Source organism: Ostrea edulis, chromosome 3 (assembly GCF_947568905.1).
Source record: "Ostrea edulis chromosome 3, xbOstEdul1.1, whole genome shotgun sequence".
Taxonomy (NCBI): Eukaryota; Metazoa; Mollusca; class Bivalvia; order Ostreida; family Ostreidae; genus Ostrea; species Ostrea edulis.
The window spans coordinates 46,416,103-46,438,602 of NC_079166.1; the positions used below are offsets into that span (position 1 = coordinate 46,416,103).

Consider the following 22,500-nt stretch of genomic DNA (forward strand, 5'->3'; position numbering starts at 1 on the left):
TTCAAGAAGATTACCAAAGGAATGGTCAGAAGATGTCCATTTAGTAATGCTAATCATTGACAATCAATCTACAATCAGGCAGAAAAGTAATATTTTCTTGAAAAGTATTATCACATTTCTTTTAAATTTACTTGATTTTTTGCATCCAGGTTTGTCTGATATTTTCCCATCTCAAAACTCTCTTTCAACCAAACAACAGCTTGCTCAAATTTCTTTTTCTGGTAGAGTTCCACCCCAAAATTGTAACAAAGCATGGCCAAAAATGCTCCCTGCATTACAACAAAAAGAATCAAATATTATTTAGAATCTGATAACATTCTATGCAGTGTGTTGTTCAATGTATCTATATCATACATGTATTAACATAATAATAGAGATAATTTGTACACGTTATAGAGATAATTTGTACATGTAAATTTGAAAAACAAAGCTTTCTGACCTCGTGTGGAAATTTGACCAACATCTCTTTAGCAATCTGTATTAGCTCTAATGCCGTGGAATCATCATCTTGAGTCAAATTCTACAACGAGGAAACTTGTCTTTGTATGAGCTAATTAAACATTGTCAATATGTACAGAAATTATTTTAAAATAATCTACAAATTGTACATACTAGAAAATCAACGTTGCCACAGTTGAAGATAATTCATTTCAGCTGAGTGTTCCTACTCAGTTCACAGCAAAACTCAACATGCAGCATATGAATATTGTAAAACTGCATAAAAATTCACTTTAACATAATACTTAAGGTATTTAAACAAAAAATTGAAAAGGGAAACTCAGTTGTAATATCTCACAGCCTCAGCCTTGTAACAAAGTAGCTTGAACAGATCTTCTTCCACGTCTAGTTTCCATTTATCTGAGGAATCCGTGGACCCACATCTATTGACGTCCTCCACTATGAGCTTCTGTAGCTGCTTCACAAACTGAAAACAGTGTGTCATGTACATTTATCATACTACCTAAAGCAAACAAGATACAAGAAATATTTGAATACAGTGTGTACATGTATGTTCATTATTAAAGATCCCATTTGATCTATGATACTTTTTAAACGATTTCTGAGTTTATGATACGACAGAGTAGTACGTTATCTTACTTGATCAGTGAGCTCAAGGACACTGGCAGCCATTGTTATTTCTTTGGTATCTGTAAGAAATTACATAACTGTAAAATTAGAATATGGATGTAAAGTTTATAGTTTTCATGACAGTTTCTGCATAATGAACTGTTCCATCCACACATAAAATCAAAAACATGAAACTGAATATATGAAAATTGGCTAATTTTTTGAGTTTACAGTAATTGCAAATGCAACCAACGAAAACTCACCTAGCCATGCTCTGGCAGTTTTCAGCCCCATCTAAGTTTTAAATGAAGAAACAAGCCTAAGAATTAATTACTATGTAACTGAATACCGGTACAATACTGAATTGAAAGCTTTAAACAAATGCACTTTCTTTACACTTAATTACACATAAAACAGTCATTAAGCTTCACATACAGCTATTTTCCTTTTAATTTTCATGTGGTCTTCTGTGGTTGTGACTGCCGCTTCAACTATCTTCAAGCAAATTTGTCGTACTGTGTTATAGAGAAAAATAGAAAGTCATAATAGGGATACCTTCACTGCCACTGGTGACTAAAATGACCTTGTCCAAGTCAATATGTCCAAGTCACATTGATTGAATATTGTTTAACGTCCCTCTCGAGAATATTTCACTCATATGGAGACGTCACCACTGCCGGTGAAGGGCTGCAAAATTTCGGCCTATGCTCGGCGCTTACGGCCTTTGAGCAGTGAGGGATCTTTATCGTGCCACACCTGCTGTGACATGAGACCTCGGTTTTTGCGGTCTCATCCGAAGGACCGCCCCATTTAGTCGCCTTCTACGACAAGCAAGGGGTACTGAGGACCTATTCTAACCCGGATCCATATGTGTGATAGTAGTGTCTAATATATCTCCATATCAAATAATACATGCACACACTGAAATAGACATTTGGATGGACATGATAATTCCTATATACCCTACTCGCCACAACAACAAAAATCCCTTGTTTGAAAGAGTACAGATCCTCTCAATTAACATTCATTGTTTGTGGAGTTTTATCTCAGCTCAAGAATCTTTCCCTCATTTAGAGATGTGATACCGATTGTTGGTGAAGTGCCACAAATTTTGAACTACTGTAACACGGAAACTACATTTTCGAGAACTGATCCAAAAGAAACCTACCAATTAACAAACTCCATAAAAGTCAGTGATGGCCTTTCTGCCACACCAAAAAAACCTACAACACACTAGTCTAGCCTTAAATGTGGAACTTGCAGGCAAACTATATCAACAGACAAACTGTCAAATCATCAGACAAAATGAAATATCATAATTATAAGACAAACTATAATAACCTGTGATGCTTCAAGTCAGTATACTTCATGAACCCTATCAACACATCATGAAAAGTATACCATCGTGAAGCATTACACTTCATACCCTCATTTACATGTGTATTTTCAAAACTGAAATTACATTCTAATTTTGTTTGTCAGAATTCCCATGCAGTCATTAAATAAACGTACTATATATATTTATCAAAATTCATACATATTCTTCACATTGATTTTTCTACATTTTTTACAAAGGTCCTGTGGCTTTCGAATTGGGAGAATTTGTCGACATTTCTGTCAAATTGGGAAAAATCAATTTTATCGTAAAAAAGTTTTAAAATCATATCAAACATTATATTATCTTTTTTTAAACATCTAATTTTCTTTAACCTTCTAAAATTTTCAACTGTTCTAGATCCAAATCATAATTTCCATAACTCTTTAAGTCGTATGTATATAATTCGCATCGAATGTTTATATTTTTCAAATACATTTTTTCTTTCATAATTTTATTATGGGGAAAATGCAACCTAATTTGGGAAAAAATTTACAATTTTTTGGAGGGGAAAGGGCCAAAATTCGGACCCAAAATGGGCCTTAAAAAATCACTGCTTCACAACTGAATTGTATTCATGAGGAAATGGCTTTCATTACAATTGGTAAAAATATTGAAAACAACACATTGGAAATGTAAATATTCTACTATATCATCAAACAAACTTAATCATATCATCAGACAAATTAAATAATCATCAGACAAACTAAATTATCATCAAACAAATTAAATAATCATCAGGCAAACTAAATTATTATCAGACAAACTAAATTATTATCTGACAAACTAAATTATCATCAAACAAATTAAATTATTATCAAAAAAATTAAACTACAGTGGAACCCCGTTATTACGTTCCCCCTTTAATACGTTAGTCCGCATATTACGTTGGAATTTCAAAGCACAAAACCATTTCTTAACAAACCTATATAAAATAGACCTCGTTATTACGTTGCCCTAAGATGCCGGGACTCGGTATTACGTTGTAAAAATTCCGACAAAAACGTAATAAACCCCTAATTATTCAATAATGATTCTCAAAATAATAAGCCATTCACACCTTGACTGTCTGAGGCAGTCACCATGTAAATTTCCTGGTCTGTTTGGGGATTAGAGACGCTTGACTGATCACGCTTCGATAGATCTAGCGACATCAATACAGGTGAATACCCTGTATAGAAGCCAGTGATAAACAATTAAATAATGTTTATTTAGACATTGTACTCTATGAAATTTACTTCATTTTTCATATTTTGATAATCGAAGAAATAATTTCTCAACCACCTGAGTGTTCAGCATAGTGTGATTACCTTCGCTGTTAAAACTCTATTTACGGACAGCTTTGGTACCGAACATGAAAGACAAGATTTATCGTAGCATTGTTAAAATCGCTTGGGTAACTGCTTGGACATAGGTGACGAAAGGTGGTCAATTAAAAAATTGTCCGTTGTTTGGACATGCAGCTTGGGTGTTCGTAAATCTCGTCCATACATACACCAATCAAACTGTCCTGTGTTATCGGCCGATTCGTGCACGGCATTTATCTCAGTGAATATTCTATTTTCCCTTGATGCGCACGTGATTTTAGTGCCATCATTTAGCGTTATAAATGGAATCTTCGTGCATCATTATATTTATTTTTTTATGTGGATTGCGCTTAAATTGTTCTCCGTGTTTATCGTTGGTGAGAAAAGTGTGTAAGTGTTGGGTATCGTGTGCGTTTTGTGTCTATAGTTTTGTTGTTTTGGGGTGGGATTTTTTTTTTATTGTGTTGTGTATTGTGTAATTAGAGAACTTAATAAAACGATGTTTTGTTATTTTTTTAATACGAATGTTGAATACGAACCGGAAAGAGTTATTGATAGAAATTTACATGAACGCATTGTTTTAAAGTTGAACAAAATGGCGGTCCAAACGAATGCAGAAAAAACAACGTTTATCAAAACATCCTATGTATCCTACACCAGAAATAAAGAAAAGGGATAAGAACATGAAGAATTACGGACATTAAAGATAAGATGTAAATAAAGTATAATAGTCTTTTAAACAAAGAAACAGTAAAGATATATTCACACACCCCTTCACGGAGTACCAACGGACGATATACAATTTCCAAATGATATTTTAAACGGATTTCACTGGAAACGTTTATTACGTTGCCCCCGGTATTACGTTATTTTATCGTGACAAAATGGAAAACGTAATAACGGGGTTCCACTGTATCAGAAAACAAGAGGCCCACATGGCTTAACGGTCACCTGAATACTAGTGAAAAAGTATCACTACTTCCATAGGCTATGAAATCTAGAAAAAAATTTCCTGTTCTGAATATCTAAGCTAAATTCTAATGTTCAGCAACAGTATAAAACAAGAGGTACTGTGAGCAATGCTCACTAAGAATACCTCCCGCTTACCCCAATCTCCCAAAGGGTGTTGGTAATAGGTATAAACTACCTCTTTTCTGAGTGTAAAAAACAAATGGCATGACAAACCGAACCACCATATTGCTACTTCGATGTCCAGTGCGTTTGACCTTTGGACCCTAAAATCGATAGGGAACATCTTCATCCCATGGGTAGTCCATATATATGATATGGTGACGGTAGGTGGAAAGGATAATGCTTTAGAGCCCGGAAACCATTGCGTCTACAGACGAACGGACGGACAGACGGACAACCTGATTCCAGTATACCCCCCCCCCCCCCCCCCCCCACAACTTGTTGCGGGGGGTATAACAAGATGTGTTCTCAAAACTTCACTGCCCTCAAAAGTGCATACACTGTTGAAAGGCTTTAAATAATAGGTGTATTAAAATTAAAACATCAAAATATATGACTAATTTGGACTCATCCTAAAGTCATAACTCTGGGTTGTGAAATTCACCATTTTTTGTACATCCTTTTCTGCTATTTCTAAGTATGCACTTAGATTTTATACAGTATCAGCAAACTTACACATAAATACTATATATACTAAGTTTGGCCCCACCCTCAAAACCCTTACTCTGGGGAAAATCAAATTTACAATTTTGGTAAAAGACTACCTGCCCTATCCATTTAGTTTCAATTTAGTATCAAAAGTACTAAAGAAAATGTTATTTAAGTGTTTTACACATAAACACTATATAACAAGTTTGGCCCTACCCCTGGGATCATGAAATTTACAATTTTGGTAGAGGCCTTCCTGCTCTACATCACTATGCATTTAGTTTTTCTTACATGTGTGTGGTTCTTGAGAAGAAGATTTTTGAAAATTGGTCAATTTTGGGCAGTTTTTGCCCCGCCCCTAGGGCCCCAGAGGTTCTGGAGTCCTGAAATTTACAATTTATGTCCCCCTTGTCCAAATGATGCTTCATACCAAATTTGAAAAGAATTGGAGTGGTAGTTATTAAGAAGAAGTTCAAAATATTCAATTGTTAATGCACGACACAATACAGACGACAACGGACAAAAACCAATTGCAATAGGTCACCTGAGTTTACTCAGGTGACCTAAAAAAACCTAAACTATGATAAGAAAAATCAATATATGCACCCAGGGGTGCATAAGCCGAGTTGCATAGGATACATTGTAAAGTCAGGAATGATGTGGCATATTTACAATTGTGAAGAACTAATTGTTGAATATAATGTAATAAATTCTTGTGAATAACATTTTTAAAAGGAGTTTGGAAATGGGCATCCTTCATTGTTGTATATTATCTCTTCTAATACTCCTATATGAATGCCAATTAAGTCATCAATGAATTTTAAAAACAGGTAAATGAATTGGTGTTGCATCTCCAGGAGTTTAAAATTCTCTTGATTAGAAAACAATAGGAACTGTTTCAGAGGAAAATTTTATAACCACTAATTAAAGCTGAAAACTCATACACCTTGATTAGAATACAATAGGAATTGTTTGAAGTTCTATTTATGAATACAAGTTTTAAAAATTTTCGAGTTATCCTCCTGAAACTAAAATTTTTTGGAATTTTAAATCTATATTCGGTCACTGTGACCTTGACCTTTGACCTAGTTTCTCCAAAATCAATAGGGGTCTTCCTTACCTGGTACATAACAATATCTTTAAGTATCATTTGATTCGGATTTAAACTTTCTGAGTTATCATCCGGAAACCAATTGTTGACGCCCAACAGCCCGCCCACATCACCAAACCAATAGCCGAGTTCAACTTCGTTGCAACTCGGCTAAAAATTAGATTATCATCAGACAAGCTAAACTATCATCAGACAAACTAAAACTAAATTATCATCAGAAAATTAAATTCTCATCAGACAAACTAAATTGGTGTGTATACATACATTTGGCATTGGATAACAAAGATAACCTTCTGCCAGTTTTCAGTGACACGGTAAAGTTCCACAGGTTAACTGCAATAGTCTCCATCTAAACAATAACAGTAAACATGTACAATAGTCTCCATCTAAAGCAATAACAGTATACATGTACAATAGTCTCCATCTAAAGCAATAACAGTATACATGTACAATAGTCTCCATCTAAAGCAATAACAGTTTACATATTATACAATACATGCCTTGGTAGGTTTTCTCATCAGCAAATTAATGTACATGAATAAAATATTCTGCTTTCAGTACACAAGTTGGATGTTGTAACAAATACCTGTTCCATAATGTCTTTATTGGGGTGCTGTTGTAGTTCTAGTTGAATTTTTCCTGAAAGCTGTAGTGCTTTCTCCACCAAATCACACCATCTCCCATCCTCCTGGCTCTCTCTGCTGCAGAGATCTCGAATCAGCGCTGTAAAAACATGGAGGTATCTCAAATCAGTGCTGTAAAATCATGGACGTATCTCAAATCAGTGCTGTAAAATCATGGACGTATCTCAAATCAGTGCTGTAAAAACATAGAGGTATCTCGAATCAGTGCTGTAAAATCATGGAAGTATCTCGAATCAGTGCTATAAAAACATGGAGGTATCTCGAATCAGTGCTGTAAAAACATGGAGGTATCTCGAATCAGTCCTGTAAAATCATGAAAGTATATCGAATCAGTGCTGTAAAATCATGGAAGTATCTCGAATCAGTGCTGTAAAATCATGGCAGTATCTCGAATCAGCGCTGTAAAATCATGGAAGTATCTTAAAGTATTCCTGTTACTAAAAATCAGGAAGTATTTTGAAGTAGTGGTGTAAAATGTCATGAACATATCTCAAATTAATGCTGAAAAACTATGGTAGTATCTTAAATACTTGTGTAAACTCATGGAAGTATCTCAAAATTGTTGATAAAGAGAGCGACAAATAAAGGAATATGAAGTCTGAAATGATGGAGAAAATAAAAAACACCCACCCATCACTGAACTGCATTAATACAAAATAATTACATGTACCTGGTATTCTCCAAGATTCCTGGATTTCGTTAAAATTTGATCATGAAAAAACTAAATTCGAACTTGATCTGTAACTTGACATGGTAAATGATTGATATTTGTTTTAGTCAGTCCGATGGGACTGGTCAATTTTCTAAAACGTCATTTTGAAAACTTGCTTATTGAATCTTAAACACGCCTTTGACATTCCTCTTTAGACATCAGACGAACCTGATTAGTGTTGCAATATTGTCCAAGGCATATCGCATTAAATCCCATTTTATATGAATAATATAACAAAATATGTTTAATTATTTCTGGAAAACCTTGGTGGACTGGTAAATTTTTCTGCGGACTTGCAGAAATTATACTTTTATCAGTCTGAATGGACTGGTGACATGAAAAGTTAGTTTTAAGGCCTGATCTACAAGCATGACGGGGGGAAAGTGCACAAAACTGATTTGCCAAACTGACAGAGAGCAAACCTAAAGTCTCCTCCGACTCTGTTGGTAGGGGACTAAAACAAAACTGGTAAATGATTTTACATACTACAATTCATTTTGAACATTTACACATACTCCTAAGGATGTTTGCCAGTAATGATAGGTTAAGTGGTTATAGCGCTTGCTGGACACATCCATGAGACCTGGATTTGATTCTCGATCCAGGCGCAGTGTCAAACCTTAGACAATTAACATCAGTACATACTCTTCTTTTGCCTAACACTTGGTATTACAAGTGATGAAAGTCACGGGTCTTTTGCAATCTAATTAAAATCAGCTCCTCGATCCGCTCCTTTATTTTTATGTAGTCGCCTCATATAGCGATCTTAATCAGATTAGGGTCTTTTGGATATGACCTTGAAAATGGAGATCCCATGGTAGGTGTTAGCATGATAAGGAACACTCACTGCTACTGCAATAAGCACCACGCATAGGTCAAAATTGGAGGCATTTCACATAATGATGATGGTGATGGGAAGTAAAACAACAAACAAAAACATTTTAGCAAGAAACTTGCAATTACATACATGAACATTATTTTTTAAAAATGGATACTTTAATTATATGTTTTAAACACTTTTAACATCCCAGTAAACAAAAATAAGTTTAGCTAGTAAGGTTAATAGTTGTGAAAAATGTAAAGTTGCATACACTTTAATGATATCATTTTAGTTAGTTAATGATCAATGACCTTTTACCAACAATTTTGTAAAATCCAGAAATTAAAACTCAGTTGGCAAAGCATGTGGCTGGAGATTCAGGGGGCCCGAGTTCACAACCCAGTCTGGTCCATTGCATAAACTTTTCTCCCTTTGGTACCGCAGACCAGCCAAAGAAACTGAGAGGTGAAAATGCCTGCCAGGGGAATATATAGATCCTGGGTTGATGTCTTCAAGGTGAGAAGACATTTAAGGAGGAGGATTGTGACGGTCTGACGGTTTTGATCGCCGGTAGCCAGTTAGCTTAATTGCTAAACTAAAAGCACCTGACTAGAGATTCAGAGGGCCTGGGTTCGAATCCCGGTCTGATCCGTTGCATTTCTCCCTTCCTATTACACATAAATTACAATTTGACAAAACGTGTTGTGATCTAATCTGGAAAGCAATGTATTCAGTACTGCCCACTGAATTAAGTCAATGCACAGGGGCTTGTTCCCCGTTATGATTAAAACAAGTCTACCTAACCCCCCCCCCCCCCCCCCCCCCCCCCCCTTAAGCTCTTCTGAATGAAAGAAAACGCGTGGCAATTCCAATTGTAAAGGACCAAACCACCTGATATCATAGTAATCGAACTCTGTTAACTAACCCAAATTCTAAAGTTGCTTACATTTTAGATCACAAGAAACTGGATAGTTCGGCCTATTCATTATGATTATGATTTTCAAAGGAATTGACGAGTTGTGGAATATCTAGCCCGATCAAATTTAAAATGTTATACAATCCATAGTATAAAATTCTTGATGTGATGATGCGTTCACCCGTGGTGTTTTTACGTATTTGCAAATATCCATAATACCTAATTAGAAAGTTTTCTCCACGAAAAATAAGCAAAATTCATTCCATCGGGCTCAAATCACCTTCCTCGTCTTTTAAGCGTTTGAACTGTACAACTTTATTTCTTGCGTTAAACTGTCCAAGAATACCCAGACGAAAGTTGTCGCGATGTAACAGATTTAACAGTCTTACAGACGACAATTTGATATACGTAGTTAAAGCGGCTATTAGTAATCAAATTCAAAATCTGAAAAATGTAAGTTGAATTTAAGAAGCTTGATTTCACTTTCAGGGTCTACAATCAACCTAACATTTATCGATCTACCATTACAAATAGTTGAAACCGTAGTCTCGCAAATAGAACACTAATATCAAGTAGATTCGTCCAGCCTCAACGAATCTCGCTGAGATTAATAGAACAGGAACCGGTTATTTTGTCTGTAATAATAATAGGGGCCTAATCCATGATACCACCCCCAAACAAACAAAAAACCGGTGCTATGATACAGGCCCCACCTATTATAATTACAGACAAAATTACCGGTTCCTATGAATGTACACATGCATAAATCTTAATTAATAAAATTAATGAACTAACATACATGGTATCAGATTAAATGATTAGTATGTACATGTACTTCAATTTTAGCAACAGCAAAGCTGATTTAAGAAAGTTTATGGATGTTTGCTCTGCACCTTCACCAAGGAAAAGATTTTCCCCATCTTCTGTTGAGTGCATGTCTGACGTCAATGCTCAACTTCATCCAAATAACCAGTATTTAAGTTTAACTAAAGCAGAGGTATTTTCTCAAAATAATTATATTTTAAAACAAAAACCTTAAGCTGTCATACATGTAGATTAGGCATGCTCAAGTCTATGTTAATAAAATGTCTTATGGCGTGACTGTTTTTAAGGGTGAAGCAAAAAGTATTGTAATCCACCTATTCATTGAACGCGGGAGATGTAAACAGTGAATTGTGACGACATAATTTCAGCATCGGTGTTTAGCAAATTCACAAAACATAGGGGACATGGTACAATATCGCGTAAATCGAGGAATGGTTATGCCTACATATATGATTAAGAAAATAAGATTTACATGTTTTTACGGATTTTATGTAACATCTCATAACGACATGAACTTGGGTACATGAGATTCAAAATGGAGAAATACATGTCCACATGGTTGTATTCGAATTGATGTCATTTGGACCAAAAAATTTAAGTTTTATAGGTATGGTTTAATTTTTCATTAGTTTTCTATATTTTCCTTTTAAACAGGTATATATGTGTTACCTATAGGGAGAGCTCCACTCTCACGGCCCTTTGGGTCATGAGCGGGCTTCGCCCTCTATAATTTTTCATTTTGATTTCTAGTGCATATGCTCTCTTTCATACCTTTTTATAATGTCAGAACTCTGAACATTTAAAACTATCAGAGAGCAGTCAGCAATATTTTTAATGAATGAACATACAGACCTGAGCAAGTCTATAGTCGCAGATTATTGGATAAATTTATTATTAATGAATCAATGGGTGAAAATACTTCATGTTCCTTCTCATCAGATAAATAAGATTTATCAAAACTTTAGTACAGTGTATACTTGACCCTTGAATTCAGTATTTAGAGAAAAGCTAATATCATTGACTTACTATTAAACTTTCCAGCCCTCTGGATCACTACAAAATACAGATGAGGCAGGGGACAGATTGCTAGGAGTAGGGGGTGGGGCGGAATGGGACCCTGACATGGGATACTGTTCCCACAGTACTTCTAGCAGTTGTCATTACACTGAGCAAGGAACAGAGGTAAGGAACTGAGATAAATACCAGTCTATACCAAAGAATATTAGATAAATACCAGTCTATAACCAAAGAATATCAGATAAATACCAGTCTATACCAAAAAATATCAGATAAATACCAGTCTATAACCAAAGAATATCAGATAAATACCAGTCTATAACCAAAGAATATCAGATAAATACCAGTCTATACTAAAAAATATCAGATAAATACCAGTCTATAACCAAAGAATATCGGATAAATACCAGTCTATAACCAAAGAATATCAGATAAATAACAGTCTATAACCAAAAAATATCAGATAAATACCAGTCTATAACCAAAGAATATCAGATAAATACCAGTCTATAACCAAAGAATATCAGATAAATACCAGTCTGTAACCAAAACCAAAGAATATCAGTCACCTGATTAGCAAAAACCCATGATGTCCATCTCTGTCAATGATGCATCATGAGAAAAACTGCATATTACAATATTGTAATGCATAGACAATACATCAAACTGTGTGGAAAGTTATGTGTATCTGAAAACTGTCAATGATTAAGATTTCTATACTAAAAGTGGAAAATGGGGTGATGACATGCAATAATTAAAGCAATTACAAACTGTAACTGATGGTAGATAAATTGAAAAATAAAATACAATGCAATAATATATTTGTGATTGAATATATATAATCTCATTGAATCAAAGTGGATCTGAAGCAATAAACCCATCAAATCAGCAGAAGATGTCGATTCATGAATTATTGTCTTCATGACAGTAATTCCCTGTTTGTAATCTAATGTGCATTGACCTCGGAGGTCACCAATTTGGACAAATGTGGAAAAAGAGGCACAACACAAGTGTCGGATTTATAAACAATTGATGTAATATGCTAATTTTTTTTAATATTCGTTATCACTATTTCATTTGAGTGGCACATTTGAGTAGTTATTACTTTCTTAATATTACACTTATAATATGTTTAAAGCCATTCATGACACAATGTCATATCTTAAAACTAACAAAATGTTCAGTAACTCATGTCAGTTTCCATCTTTGCATTACCTTGGTCTTATATGTACAGCATCTCGATTATGTTTGACAATCATCGTTCCCGAGTATATGACGATTACATCCTAGGCTATGGTGGTTTATGTGAAACTCTCATAGTAGGTATGCGCTCAAGCAATATTCTCTTGTTTATTTTGCTGAATTTTTCATCCAATTTTGGGAATTACAGTAGTTATACATGTACCAATAGGTGCATGCTTGGGTAGTTTAAAAATATCGTCAGTTATAGCTTGTATTGCTTTAAGGTATCTTTAAATAATGTATGCTGTAATTAAATGCAGTAATTTAAAAAGTTTAAGTAAAGGGTGCATCTTCTAAAAGGGGAAGGGGGAGGCAACTCATTGAAAAGACATTATAAATATTTTCAAGGAAGCTTTTTAAAAATGAAAAAGTGCAACAAATTTTTATTTTTATCCATTTTCAATATTCATTCCAGTATCACAAAAAAATGTTATATGCATGCTCACCATCTGTAATATACCTACATGTACATGAATTAATGTTACTGATTTGAACTTGTTTTAAAATAGTTGGATTATTGCCAGTCTAATCAGTCAGATTGTTCAGATGTTGAATACAATGGATTTGTGCAGGGAACAGATAAAATGGAGGACGTAGTGCAGCACTTTGGTACGCATTGAAAGAAGATTTTGGAATACCTTAAATGTATAAAAATCACAAATTGGAATATTTCTTCTAGATGCCTTTTAATAAATCTTGATATTATTGGATCCTTTTATAGGAAACTATTTCCAAGGACAATTTCATCAAGTACTTCATCATTTGAAAACTTCAGTTCACAGTATTTTGAACGAACAGCAGGATCATCTGAGACACATTATTGACTTTGTAGGCGAATCAAATCAGGTTTGTTAGGTATAGCCTACAGAGTGAGATAATCCTATGTTGTACTACTGGTATGCATTTAAACACCATGTGTTAAATGAAAAATATCCACAAAAGTTAATAAGTATCAAAGAAACCTTTATAAAGTCATTTAATTTGTAAACCATTTTACATCAAGGGAATGTGGTTTCTGATTACAATGTTCTCTGTGACTACCTTAATTTTATAATTCCGATCCGGCTAGGTTCAAATTAGAAAAATCATAATATTTCTGAATTTCGACCATTTCATTTCAATTTCTTTTTAAAATATGTTTCTCTGATACAGTATATCTTTTTTCTAACTAACATGTTTTTTGAAGATTTTATCTGTAGATTTAAAAAATATTAGCAAATAACGCTTTCAATTTTCATAAATATATTCTTATTCAAAAAATTAGAACATCTATCTGAGTCGTTTAGGCATTTTTCTTAGATAATTCATATTATGCATGAAATCACAGCAAAATTTGGACTCTAGAGTATCTTATTTGCAAACAAAGTACTTTTTTATCATTCGGGAATAAATCACAAAAAAATTCTCACAAAATAATTCAGAGAGCTTGTATCACTTTTTCGATGGTGAAATCATACTTCATAAGATGTGTTTTAACGAGCCATTAAATAAAAATTTAGTGTATTATTATTATTACATGTATGTTTATTCAGATAAAGGCACGTTAGACAAAGAATAACAATTGACATGACACAATATCACATAAAATAACACAATCTATAAATAATATCACATTTTGCATTTACAGTCACAGATTGGACTTTAAAATTGTCCCAGCACTAGGCTCACTTAATAAACATAATATAAATACTGCCCTTTATCTTGGATAACCCAAAAAAGCCAACAGGCTTATTTCCATTGGGGTCCATTATAGGGTATCGACAAAAAAAATGTAAAAAAAAATATACATGGTTAAATAATCTTAATGCATCAATGACTAATTGACTAGTGTAATGAATAGCATTTAGGTACATGTAATAGTAAAATTGTACTAGGTAACATTGTAATACTTTTGTAATACTTGTAATACTTTTTATCATATAAATCTCTTGAGACAGATTACTGATAGAGAAAACATGGGAACAGATTCAGACATATTTCTGAAAAATGTCAAAGCCATGCTTGAATTTCGTCTCTGTTAAATTCATAGAGGTATGATATACATTTGTCCCAACATGTTCTACATTTCTGTCTTATCTTTTGTATTGTAATTATTTCATAAGAATAGTTCTGAAAATCTTCATGATGAGAAGAATTCCCTGCCTTTCAATGAGGAAAGTAACAGCCAGGTGTTGCCCTTGTGTACCAGCACAGCATTCAATCTGGAGGAGATGGATGCACTACCTCCCATTGATGACAACGAATTCTCAGATTTCTATTGGACGCCTGAAACAAGACAGCCTGACCAATCACAAAGCAGTTACATTAGTGGTGGGTTGTACAATGTTATTAATGCAAGACAGTAGTGTGATGTATACTGACATGTTAATCATATACTGGCAAAATGAGATTTAAGATAGATCAAAATTTGATGGTCAAATTGTATACTGTAGTGTACATGCATAGTTTTTGTGTGCACTGAGGAACACTTCAGATGGGTGTTTTTATACTCTGAGTTTTTCTTTCACTATATTTTTTAAATGTTTATGCTATGTACACTTTACTTTTTAATTTCTTCATTATTTCAGAATTTCAATCAAGCCTAGAACAACCCTGCATGAGGTTAGTTAATCTAATAAATTTAATATTTGCATGAATGAAAATGCCAATGTTTATAGAATCTAAATTAAGTAGAATATATGATTATACAAATATAAACAGACAACATGATTGTAATTTGTTATTTTGAGCAGCTGGTATTTAACAGTAATGGGATTTTAGAAATGGTAAATCTAATTTCTGCGTTGATCTATTGTAATGTCACTTTATCTACCAGCTGTTTTGTATTCATTTCAGTTCTGTTAACCAAACTCTGGAGGAACCAAAAGAAAGACTTTTGCTTCATGTATTTTCACTGACTTGTGATGTGAACAACCTTTTACACAAACCAGAGTTTAAAACTTGACAGTCTTTTACTATTAAATTATTGATGTGTCTACATTGTACATTTGTGTTGTTTAATAATGTGCTTGTTAATCAGACAGTCTGAAATAATATTGTTGATACAGTGTGAACTGTAACAAAATATACAGCAGTTTTTGTGATCATTGATATTAGCAAAGGCATGTATAACATATCTTCTTCCATTAAAGTGAAGAGCCGCTACTTATAATGGCATTGTCTCACTATCTGATATTAAATTGACATATACATCTCTGATATCAGGAAATCTAGGACCTATGATATGGTTATTATAGAGATCCCTGTTGACAGTTGTATTTTAAAACCTGAAATAATTCTATTCATAACATTTTTGCATGCATCTTTTTCAATGTTCAGAACTTGATTGAAATTTCCCGCCAGAATAACCCAGCCTTCAAAACGAAAGTAGAGTAATCTCCCTTACAATGTGAAATGCTTCATTTCACCGGTACATTGTTGTGTGTGACAGCAACGTTTATAAGGTGTACGTCTGCGGTATGTACAAGTAATTTATATTTACCTTACCAAGTATTTATTAAAGAATAAATATTTTGGTTTTATGTTCAAGTGTGGATTAAATTATGGGTGTTAAAAATAACGGGAGTTCAAATCAGCTGCAAATTGCAAGTTTCCATCGGGGCCGACTTATTTCAAACAAATTGAAACTTTATACCTTAAAAATGTATCTAGATATTTTTTAACTTAAAGATCATATTTTAAAGTGTTCCAATTCATCTTACAAAACTTGAGGGTTCATGATTTAGAACATGCATGGAAAACGCTGAATATTTCATGTAGTTACTGCAAGCCCATCTGTAGAACTACCACGTCCAACCCCCCAAGAGAGGTAAGAGGTACAGTACTGCAAATGAATAGTTATGATAAATACTTTTGTCAGTTTGCAGTGTATAATTGAATCCTCAACTTGATTTATTAGTGTCCAGCCTTTTAGCTGGAGATTTGTTTGTATTTTTAGGGGGAGGGGATGATATTTTAAAAATGTTTAATTAACACACATACACATAAAGAAATTGCATATGACAAGTTTATATATACAGTTTATATAACTATCTATCTGTGGAACTACATGTATATATGGCCCTAATTACACTTTGGATTTTTGTTGATCAGGAAAGTAGGTCAAGTTTATTTGTACATCTCAACAGGAATTTCACTGTTGCATAGATATTGTATTACCAACAGGATCATTTTTTTCCAGTATTCCATTTGGGAAATTGGAATGACCCAATAGTGAACTTTAAGGTTTGGATTTACAGATGTCGGGGATGATGAGAGCAGTGATATTTGAAGCTGGAGGACCGGAGAACCTTGCGATTGGTTCAGTACCAATTCCACAACTGAGGGAGAAAGAGGTCTTGCTGAAAGTGTATGCCACTGCAATTAACAGGGCTGACACTCTACAGGTAAAATAATAAACAACGACATTCTGCTCATGTCTTGATGAAGACTTGGTTTCAGTACCAGCTGTAGACTATGTCAATTTGATGTATCCCTGGGCCAGTGAACTTGAAATGAAAGACACCACAGAGACGCCCACCTCTGCTTCATACTTGGATATTTTATTGAAAGTAGATATTAACGGCAAACTAACAACTCAATTTTATAACAAATGGGATGATTTCAGCTTCTCCATCGTCAACTTCCCATATTTATGTAGCAATATTCCATTATCACCTGCATATGGTGTTTATATCTCTTAACTGATTCGATACGCAAGTGCTTGTTCTGCTTATGGTCAGTTTTTAAATCGAAGCAGGCTACTGACAAACAAGTTGATGGTGCAGGGGTTCCAACAGTCTCGTTTAAAATCAGCATTTCGCAAATTCTGTGATCGTTATAACGATCTAGTTTGCCAATCTATCATTGAGTCAAATGCTATCTAACGTGTTTCATACTGATTAGTAGGCCGTTCTTTGCACACTGATTTTTATGTCCCTCTTTGAAAAAGAGGGGGCATATTGTTTTGCAACTGTCGGTCGGTCTGTAGACCACATGTTGTCCGCTCAATATCTTGAGAACCATTCACTTGATGATAATGATATTTCATATGTGGGTTGGTTATGAGTGGAAGATGACACCTATTGTTTTTCAGGTCAAAAGGTCAAGGGTCAATCTACTCTGGACATAGGAATATAATGTCCGCTCAATATCTCAACCCTTTGCTTGAAAGACATCAATCTTGGCACACTGGTACATCCTAAGGAGTAGATGACCCCTATTGATTTTGAGGTCAAAGGTCAAGAGTCAAACTGGGCATAGGAATATACTGACCATTCAATGTCTAGAGAACCCTTTGCTTGACAGACATCAAACTTGGTACACCAGTACATCTTCAGAAGAAGATGACCCCTATTGATTTTTAGGTCACATGGTCAAAGGTCAAGGGTCAAACTGGACATAGGAATATACTGTCCGTTCAATGTCTTGAGAACCCTTTGCTTGACAGACATCAAACTTGGTACACTAGTACGTCTTCAGGAGAAGATGACCCCTATTGATTTTGAGGTCACATGGTCAAAGATCAAGGGTCAAACTGGACATAGGAATATAATGTCTGCTCAATATCTTGAGAACCATTTTCTTGACAGACATCAAACTTAGTACACTGGTAGATCTGCAGGAGAAGATGACTCTTATTGATTTTGAGGTCAAAGGTCAAGGGTCAAACTAGACGTGGGAATATACTGTCTGCTCAGTATCTTGAGAACCCTCTTCTTGACATACATCAAACTTGGTACACTGATATGTCTTCAGGAGAAGATGACCCCTAATGATTTTGAGGTCACATGAGCAAGGGTCAAACTGGACATAGGAATATACTGTACGTTCAATATCTTGAGAACCCTTTGCTTGACAGACATCAAACTTGGTACACTGGCACATCTTCAGGAGAAGATCCCTATTGATTTTGAGGTCACATGTTTAAAGGTCAAGGGTCAACCTGGACATTGGAATATACTGTCTGCTCAATATCTTCAGAACCCTTTGTTTGACAGACATCAAACTTTAAATAGTACACTGGTGTATATTCAGGAGAAGATGACTCCTATTGATTTTGAGGTCACATGGTCAAGGGTCAAACTGGACATAGTAATATACTGTCCACTCAATATCTTGATAACCCTTTTACTTGACAGACATCAAACTTAGTACATTGGTACATCTTCAGGAGAGGATGACCCATATTGATTTTGAGGTCAAAAGTCAATAGTTGAACTGGACCTAGTAATATATTGTCTCCTATATTTTAAAAATTATTTGCTTGATTGACACGTACCAAACTTGGTACACTGGTACAGCATAAGGAGTAGATGACCCCTATTGAATTTTAGGTCACATGGTCAATTCACTCTTGACATAGGAAGATATTGTCTGCTCAATATTTTGAATTGATGATAATACTATCAATTAAATGAGGTGTGTGTATAACCCTTTTCAATTTTGCACCATGGGGGGCATATGTGTTTTACAAACATCTCTTGTTTACTATACGGATAACTCCGTTTACCTGATCAAGATATAGGGCTCACGGCTGGTGTGACTGGTTGACAGGGGATTGTTATTCCTCCGAGGCACCTAATCCCACCTCTGGTATATCCAGGGGTCCGTGTTTGCCCAACTCTCTATTTTGTATTGCTTATTGGAGTTATGAGATTGTTCACTTTTCGTTATCTTCACCTTTCATTGATCATGTGATAATTATGTATATCGTGCTGTCAGTGTGATATCATGATGCAGTTGTATGTTACAGGTAGGTCTTGACTCTTGTGATTTTTATCTTTGAAATAATACTGAATTTACTATGACTACAAAATTTTATAATCACATGGTTCTATCATTATGCATATTGTATCATGAGGTAGCCCATGATTCTTAGGCCTAATCAGCTCGAAACTTAAAATATGAATCTTTTTACATCAATTTTGTTGGGAATAATCAATATTTTTTTTTGTGTTTTTGTTGCCCAGTATTATTTTAATTGTTTGAAGTAATGTCACTTCAACCTTAAAAGTTAAATTTGAAACTGCAATACTGAAGGTCCAATATATATATTGAATCCACAATAACATATACAGCTGTATGATTATACAGTATGAGTATCGAGTGACTAGTTTGCTGACATTTGACTTGAATGGGTCTATTATTGTAGAGAAAGGGTGTGTACCCCCCACCCCAAGGCGAGTCAGACATTTTAGGACTAGAGGCGGTAGGGGTCGTAGACAAGTTGGGAGCAGGATGTGGCAGTTCTTGGAAAGTCGGTGACCGAGTCATGGCACTATTACCTGGTACATGTATATTCGATGTTTTTTTATATGTTTTAAAGTTGTGAAAAAGAAAAATTTAAACCAAAATCCATATACTTTTGTCTCTTAAGTCTATGAACATGATGGAAAGTTTTTAGATCAAACTTTAGATGCTGTGAGAGAGCATTTGGACTAGCATTGTTCTTAATATCACAGAAGATTTCTGATTTTCATTTTAAATTATTTGTAACTAGAGTATTTGAGACCCCTAATTTGATTGTTACTCAAAGGCACTTAATCTTGATTCCATTATCATTGTTTTCAGTTGCAGATCCAGAAATTTCACAACAGTGAAGTGGGGGTGGGGGTAAAGGGTTTGGAGTCTAGTACTGTCCTTGAAGCTCCCCTAAAGCTACAAAAGTATAAGATAAGATGACACATTTATATATGTAATACTGCTTTGGACATGTTTCAATAGAAAATGGATCATTGGGTGGGGGTTGTGCCAGGAGTGCTGGCACTGTGTCCACTGAAATGCTCAAAAGCTCACCAGAGCTCAAGTGATCTCTTCTAATCATCTGATGGCTGTAGTGGTAGGGTGGGGCCACAATAGGGGAACAAAGTTTTATATTAGAATATATAGGGGGGAAAACTTGAAAATTCTTTTTCTCATAAATAGCAAAGCCATGATTACTCATTATATAAGCTGAAGTGAGCCATTTTCTGTTTGTCTGTCTGTCTCTTAACTTTACACAATTTTTACTTCTTCTTCAGGATCACTTGGCCAATTTCAACCAAACTTGTTATAATGCATGCATCCATGGGTAAAGTCCCCGTGAGGATCTGGGTTAGTATAGGTCCTCAATACCCCTTCTTTTTATGCCCCCCTTTGAAAAAGAGGGGGCATATTGTTTTGCACCTGTCGGTCGGTCTGTCTGTCGGTCGGTCTGTAGACCATGTGTTGTCCGCTCAATATCTTGAGAACCATTCACTTGATGATAATGATATTTCATATGTGGGTTAGTTATGAGTAGAAGAGGATCCTTATTGTTTTTCAGGTCAAAAGGTCAAAGGTCAAGGGTCAATCTACTATGGACATAGGAATATAATGTCCGCTCAATATCTTGAGAACCCTTGCTTGAAAGACATCAAACTTGGCACACTGGTACATCCTAAGGAGTAGATGACCCCTATTGATTTTGAGGTCATATGGTCAAGGGTCAAACTGGGCATAGGAATATACTGACCATTCAATGTCTAGAGAACCCTTTGCTTGACAGACATCAAACTTGGTACGCCAGTACATCTTCAGAAGAAGATGACCCCATTGATTTTGAGGTCACATGGTCAAAGGTCAAGGGTCAAACTGGACATAGGAATATACTGTCCGTCAAATATCTCGAGAACCCTTTGCTTGACAGACATCAAACTTGATACACTGGTACATCTTCAAGAGAAGATGACCCCTATTGATTTTGAGGTCACATGGTCAAAGGTCAAGGGTCAAACTTGACATGGGAATATACTGTCTGCTCAGTATCTTGAGAACCCTTTTCTTGACAGACATCAAACTTGGTACACTGATACGACTTCAGGAGAAGACGACCACTATTGATTTTGAGGTCACATGGTCAAAGGTCAAGGGTCACACTAGACAGGAATATACTGTCCATTCAATATTTTGAGAACCCTTCGCTTGACAGACATCAAACTTGGTACACTGGTACATCTTCAGGAGAAAATTACCCCTATTTATTTTGAGATCACATGTTTAAAGGTCAAGGGTCAAACTGGACATAGGAATATACTGTCCGTTCAATATCTTGAGAACCCTTTGCTTGACAGACATCAAACGTGGTACACTGGTACGTCTTCAGGAGAAGACGACCCCTATTGATTTTCAGATCACATAGTCAAAGGTCAAGGGTCAAACTGGACATTGGAATATACTGTCTGCTCCATATCTTGAGAACCCTTTGCTTGACAGACATTAAACTTGGTACACTGGTACATCTTCAGGAGAAGATGACACCTATTGATTTTTAGGTCACATGGTCAATCCACTCTTGACATAGGAAGATATTGTCTGCTCAATATTTTGAATTGATGATATTACTCTCAATTAAATGATGTGTGTGTGTATAACCCTTTTCAATTTTTCACCATGGGGGGCATATGTGTTTTACAAACATCTCTTGTTTTGTAAGAGGTGACTAAATGGGACACTCCTTCAGATGAGACTGCAAAAACCGAGGTCCCATGTCACATCAGGTGTGGCACGATAAAGATTCCTCCCTGCTAAAGGCCTAAACGCTAATCATAGGCCTAAATTTCACCGGTATTGTTCTCCATATTAGTGAAAAATTCTCAAATGGGACGTTAAACAATATTCAACCAACCATCCTTGGGTAATGGGACTCAAAATTATTCAAATGAAAGGTCACACCCTTTTCAAAAGGGAAATAAGCAAGAAATAGTGGAATTATGGTGGCACTTTTAAAAAATTGTCACCTCTAGATCCACTTCCTCAAGAAATGTATATTCAAAATTATCAAATCATGGCCCCCAGGGGTAGGATGGGCCACAATAACAGATAAGTTTTACATAGAGATACACA

General features: G+C 35.1%; 3 protein-coding genes across 8 annotated transcripts in view; 2 read left to right on the forward strand and 1 right to left on the reverse strand.

Moving 5' to 3' along the window:
- LOC125676475 (testis-expressed protein 11-like) overlaps nt 1-9,661 on the reverse strand; it is a 36,230-nt gene extending 26,569 nt beyond the window's left edge. For all 4 annotated transcript variants that reach the window (XR_008800920.1, XR_008800922.1, XR_008800921.1 and 1 more), the window contains exons 1-9: nt 9,604-9,661; nt 7,068-7,204; nt 6,746-6,830; nt 1,504-1,583; nt 1,332-1,362; nt 1,099-1,148; nt 797-925; nt 440-520; nt 132-269 (exon numbers count right to left, since the gene is read on the reverse strand). Coding sequence is in view for 1 of the 4 variants with exons in the window: in XM_056157919.1 (XP_056013894.1) it covers nt 132-269; nt 440-520; nt 797-925; nt 1,099-1,148; nt 1,332-1,362; nt 1,504-1,583; nt 6,746-6,830; nt 7,068-7,204; nt 9,604-9,643 (771 nt within the window). In the remaining 3 variants the exon portion in view is untranslated. The remainder of the gene's footprint in view (nt 1-131; nt 270-439; nt 521-796; nt 926-1,098; nt 1,149-1,331; nt 1,363-1,503; nt 1,584-6,745; nt 6,831-7,067; nt 7,205-9,603) is intronic.
- LOC125675950 (uncharacterized) overlaps nt 1-15,636 on the forward strand; it is a 21,897-nt gene extending 6,261 nt beyond the window's left edge. Inside the window, exons 1-8 of one of the 2 annotated variants that reach the window (XM_048913810.2) lie at nt 9,922-10,026; nt 10,420-10,570; nt 11,440-11,580; nt 13,167-13,266; nt 13,379-13,503; nt 14,760-14,967; nt 15,225-15,258; nt 15,493-15,636. In XM_048913810.2, coding sequence (XP_048769767.2) covers nt 10,448-10,570; nt 11,440-11,580; nt 13,167-13,266; nt 13,379-13,503; nt 14,760-14,967; nt 15,225-15,258; nt 15,493-15,601 — 840 coding nt within the window. In that variant the 5' untranslated portion in view covers nt 9,922-10,026; nt 10,420-10,447 and the 3' untranslated portion in view covers nt 15,602-15,636. Of the gene's footprint in view, nt 1-9,921; nt 10,027-10,419; nt 10,571-11,439; nt 11,581-13,166; nt 13,267-13,378; nt 13,504-14,759; nt 14,968-15,224; nt 15,259-15,492 lie in introns of those variants that run through there. The other variant, XM_048913811.2, reaches the window with a different exon arrangement.
- A 357-nt stretch (nt 15,637-15,993) lies between these two features.
- The window catches only part of LOC125675948 (quinone oxidoreductase PIG3-like), a 16,383-nt gene continuing 9,876 nt past the window's right edge, over nt 15,994-22,500 (forward strand). The window contains exons 1-3 of one of the 2 annotated variants that reach the window (XM_048913806.2): nt 15,994-16,113; nt 16,896-17,042; nt 19,790-19,925. In XM_048913806.2, the coding sequence (XP_048769763.2) occupies nt 16,051-16,113; nt 16,896-17,042; nt 19,790-19,925 (346 nt within the window). In that variant the 5' untranslated portion in view covers nt 15,994-16,050. Of the gene's footprint in view, nt 16,114-16,325; nt 16,466-16,895; nt 17,043-19,789; nt 19,926-22,500 lie in introns of those variants that run through there. The other variant, XM_048913808.2, reaches the window with a different exon arrangement.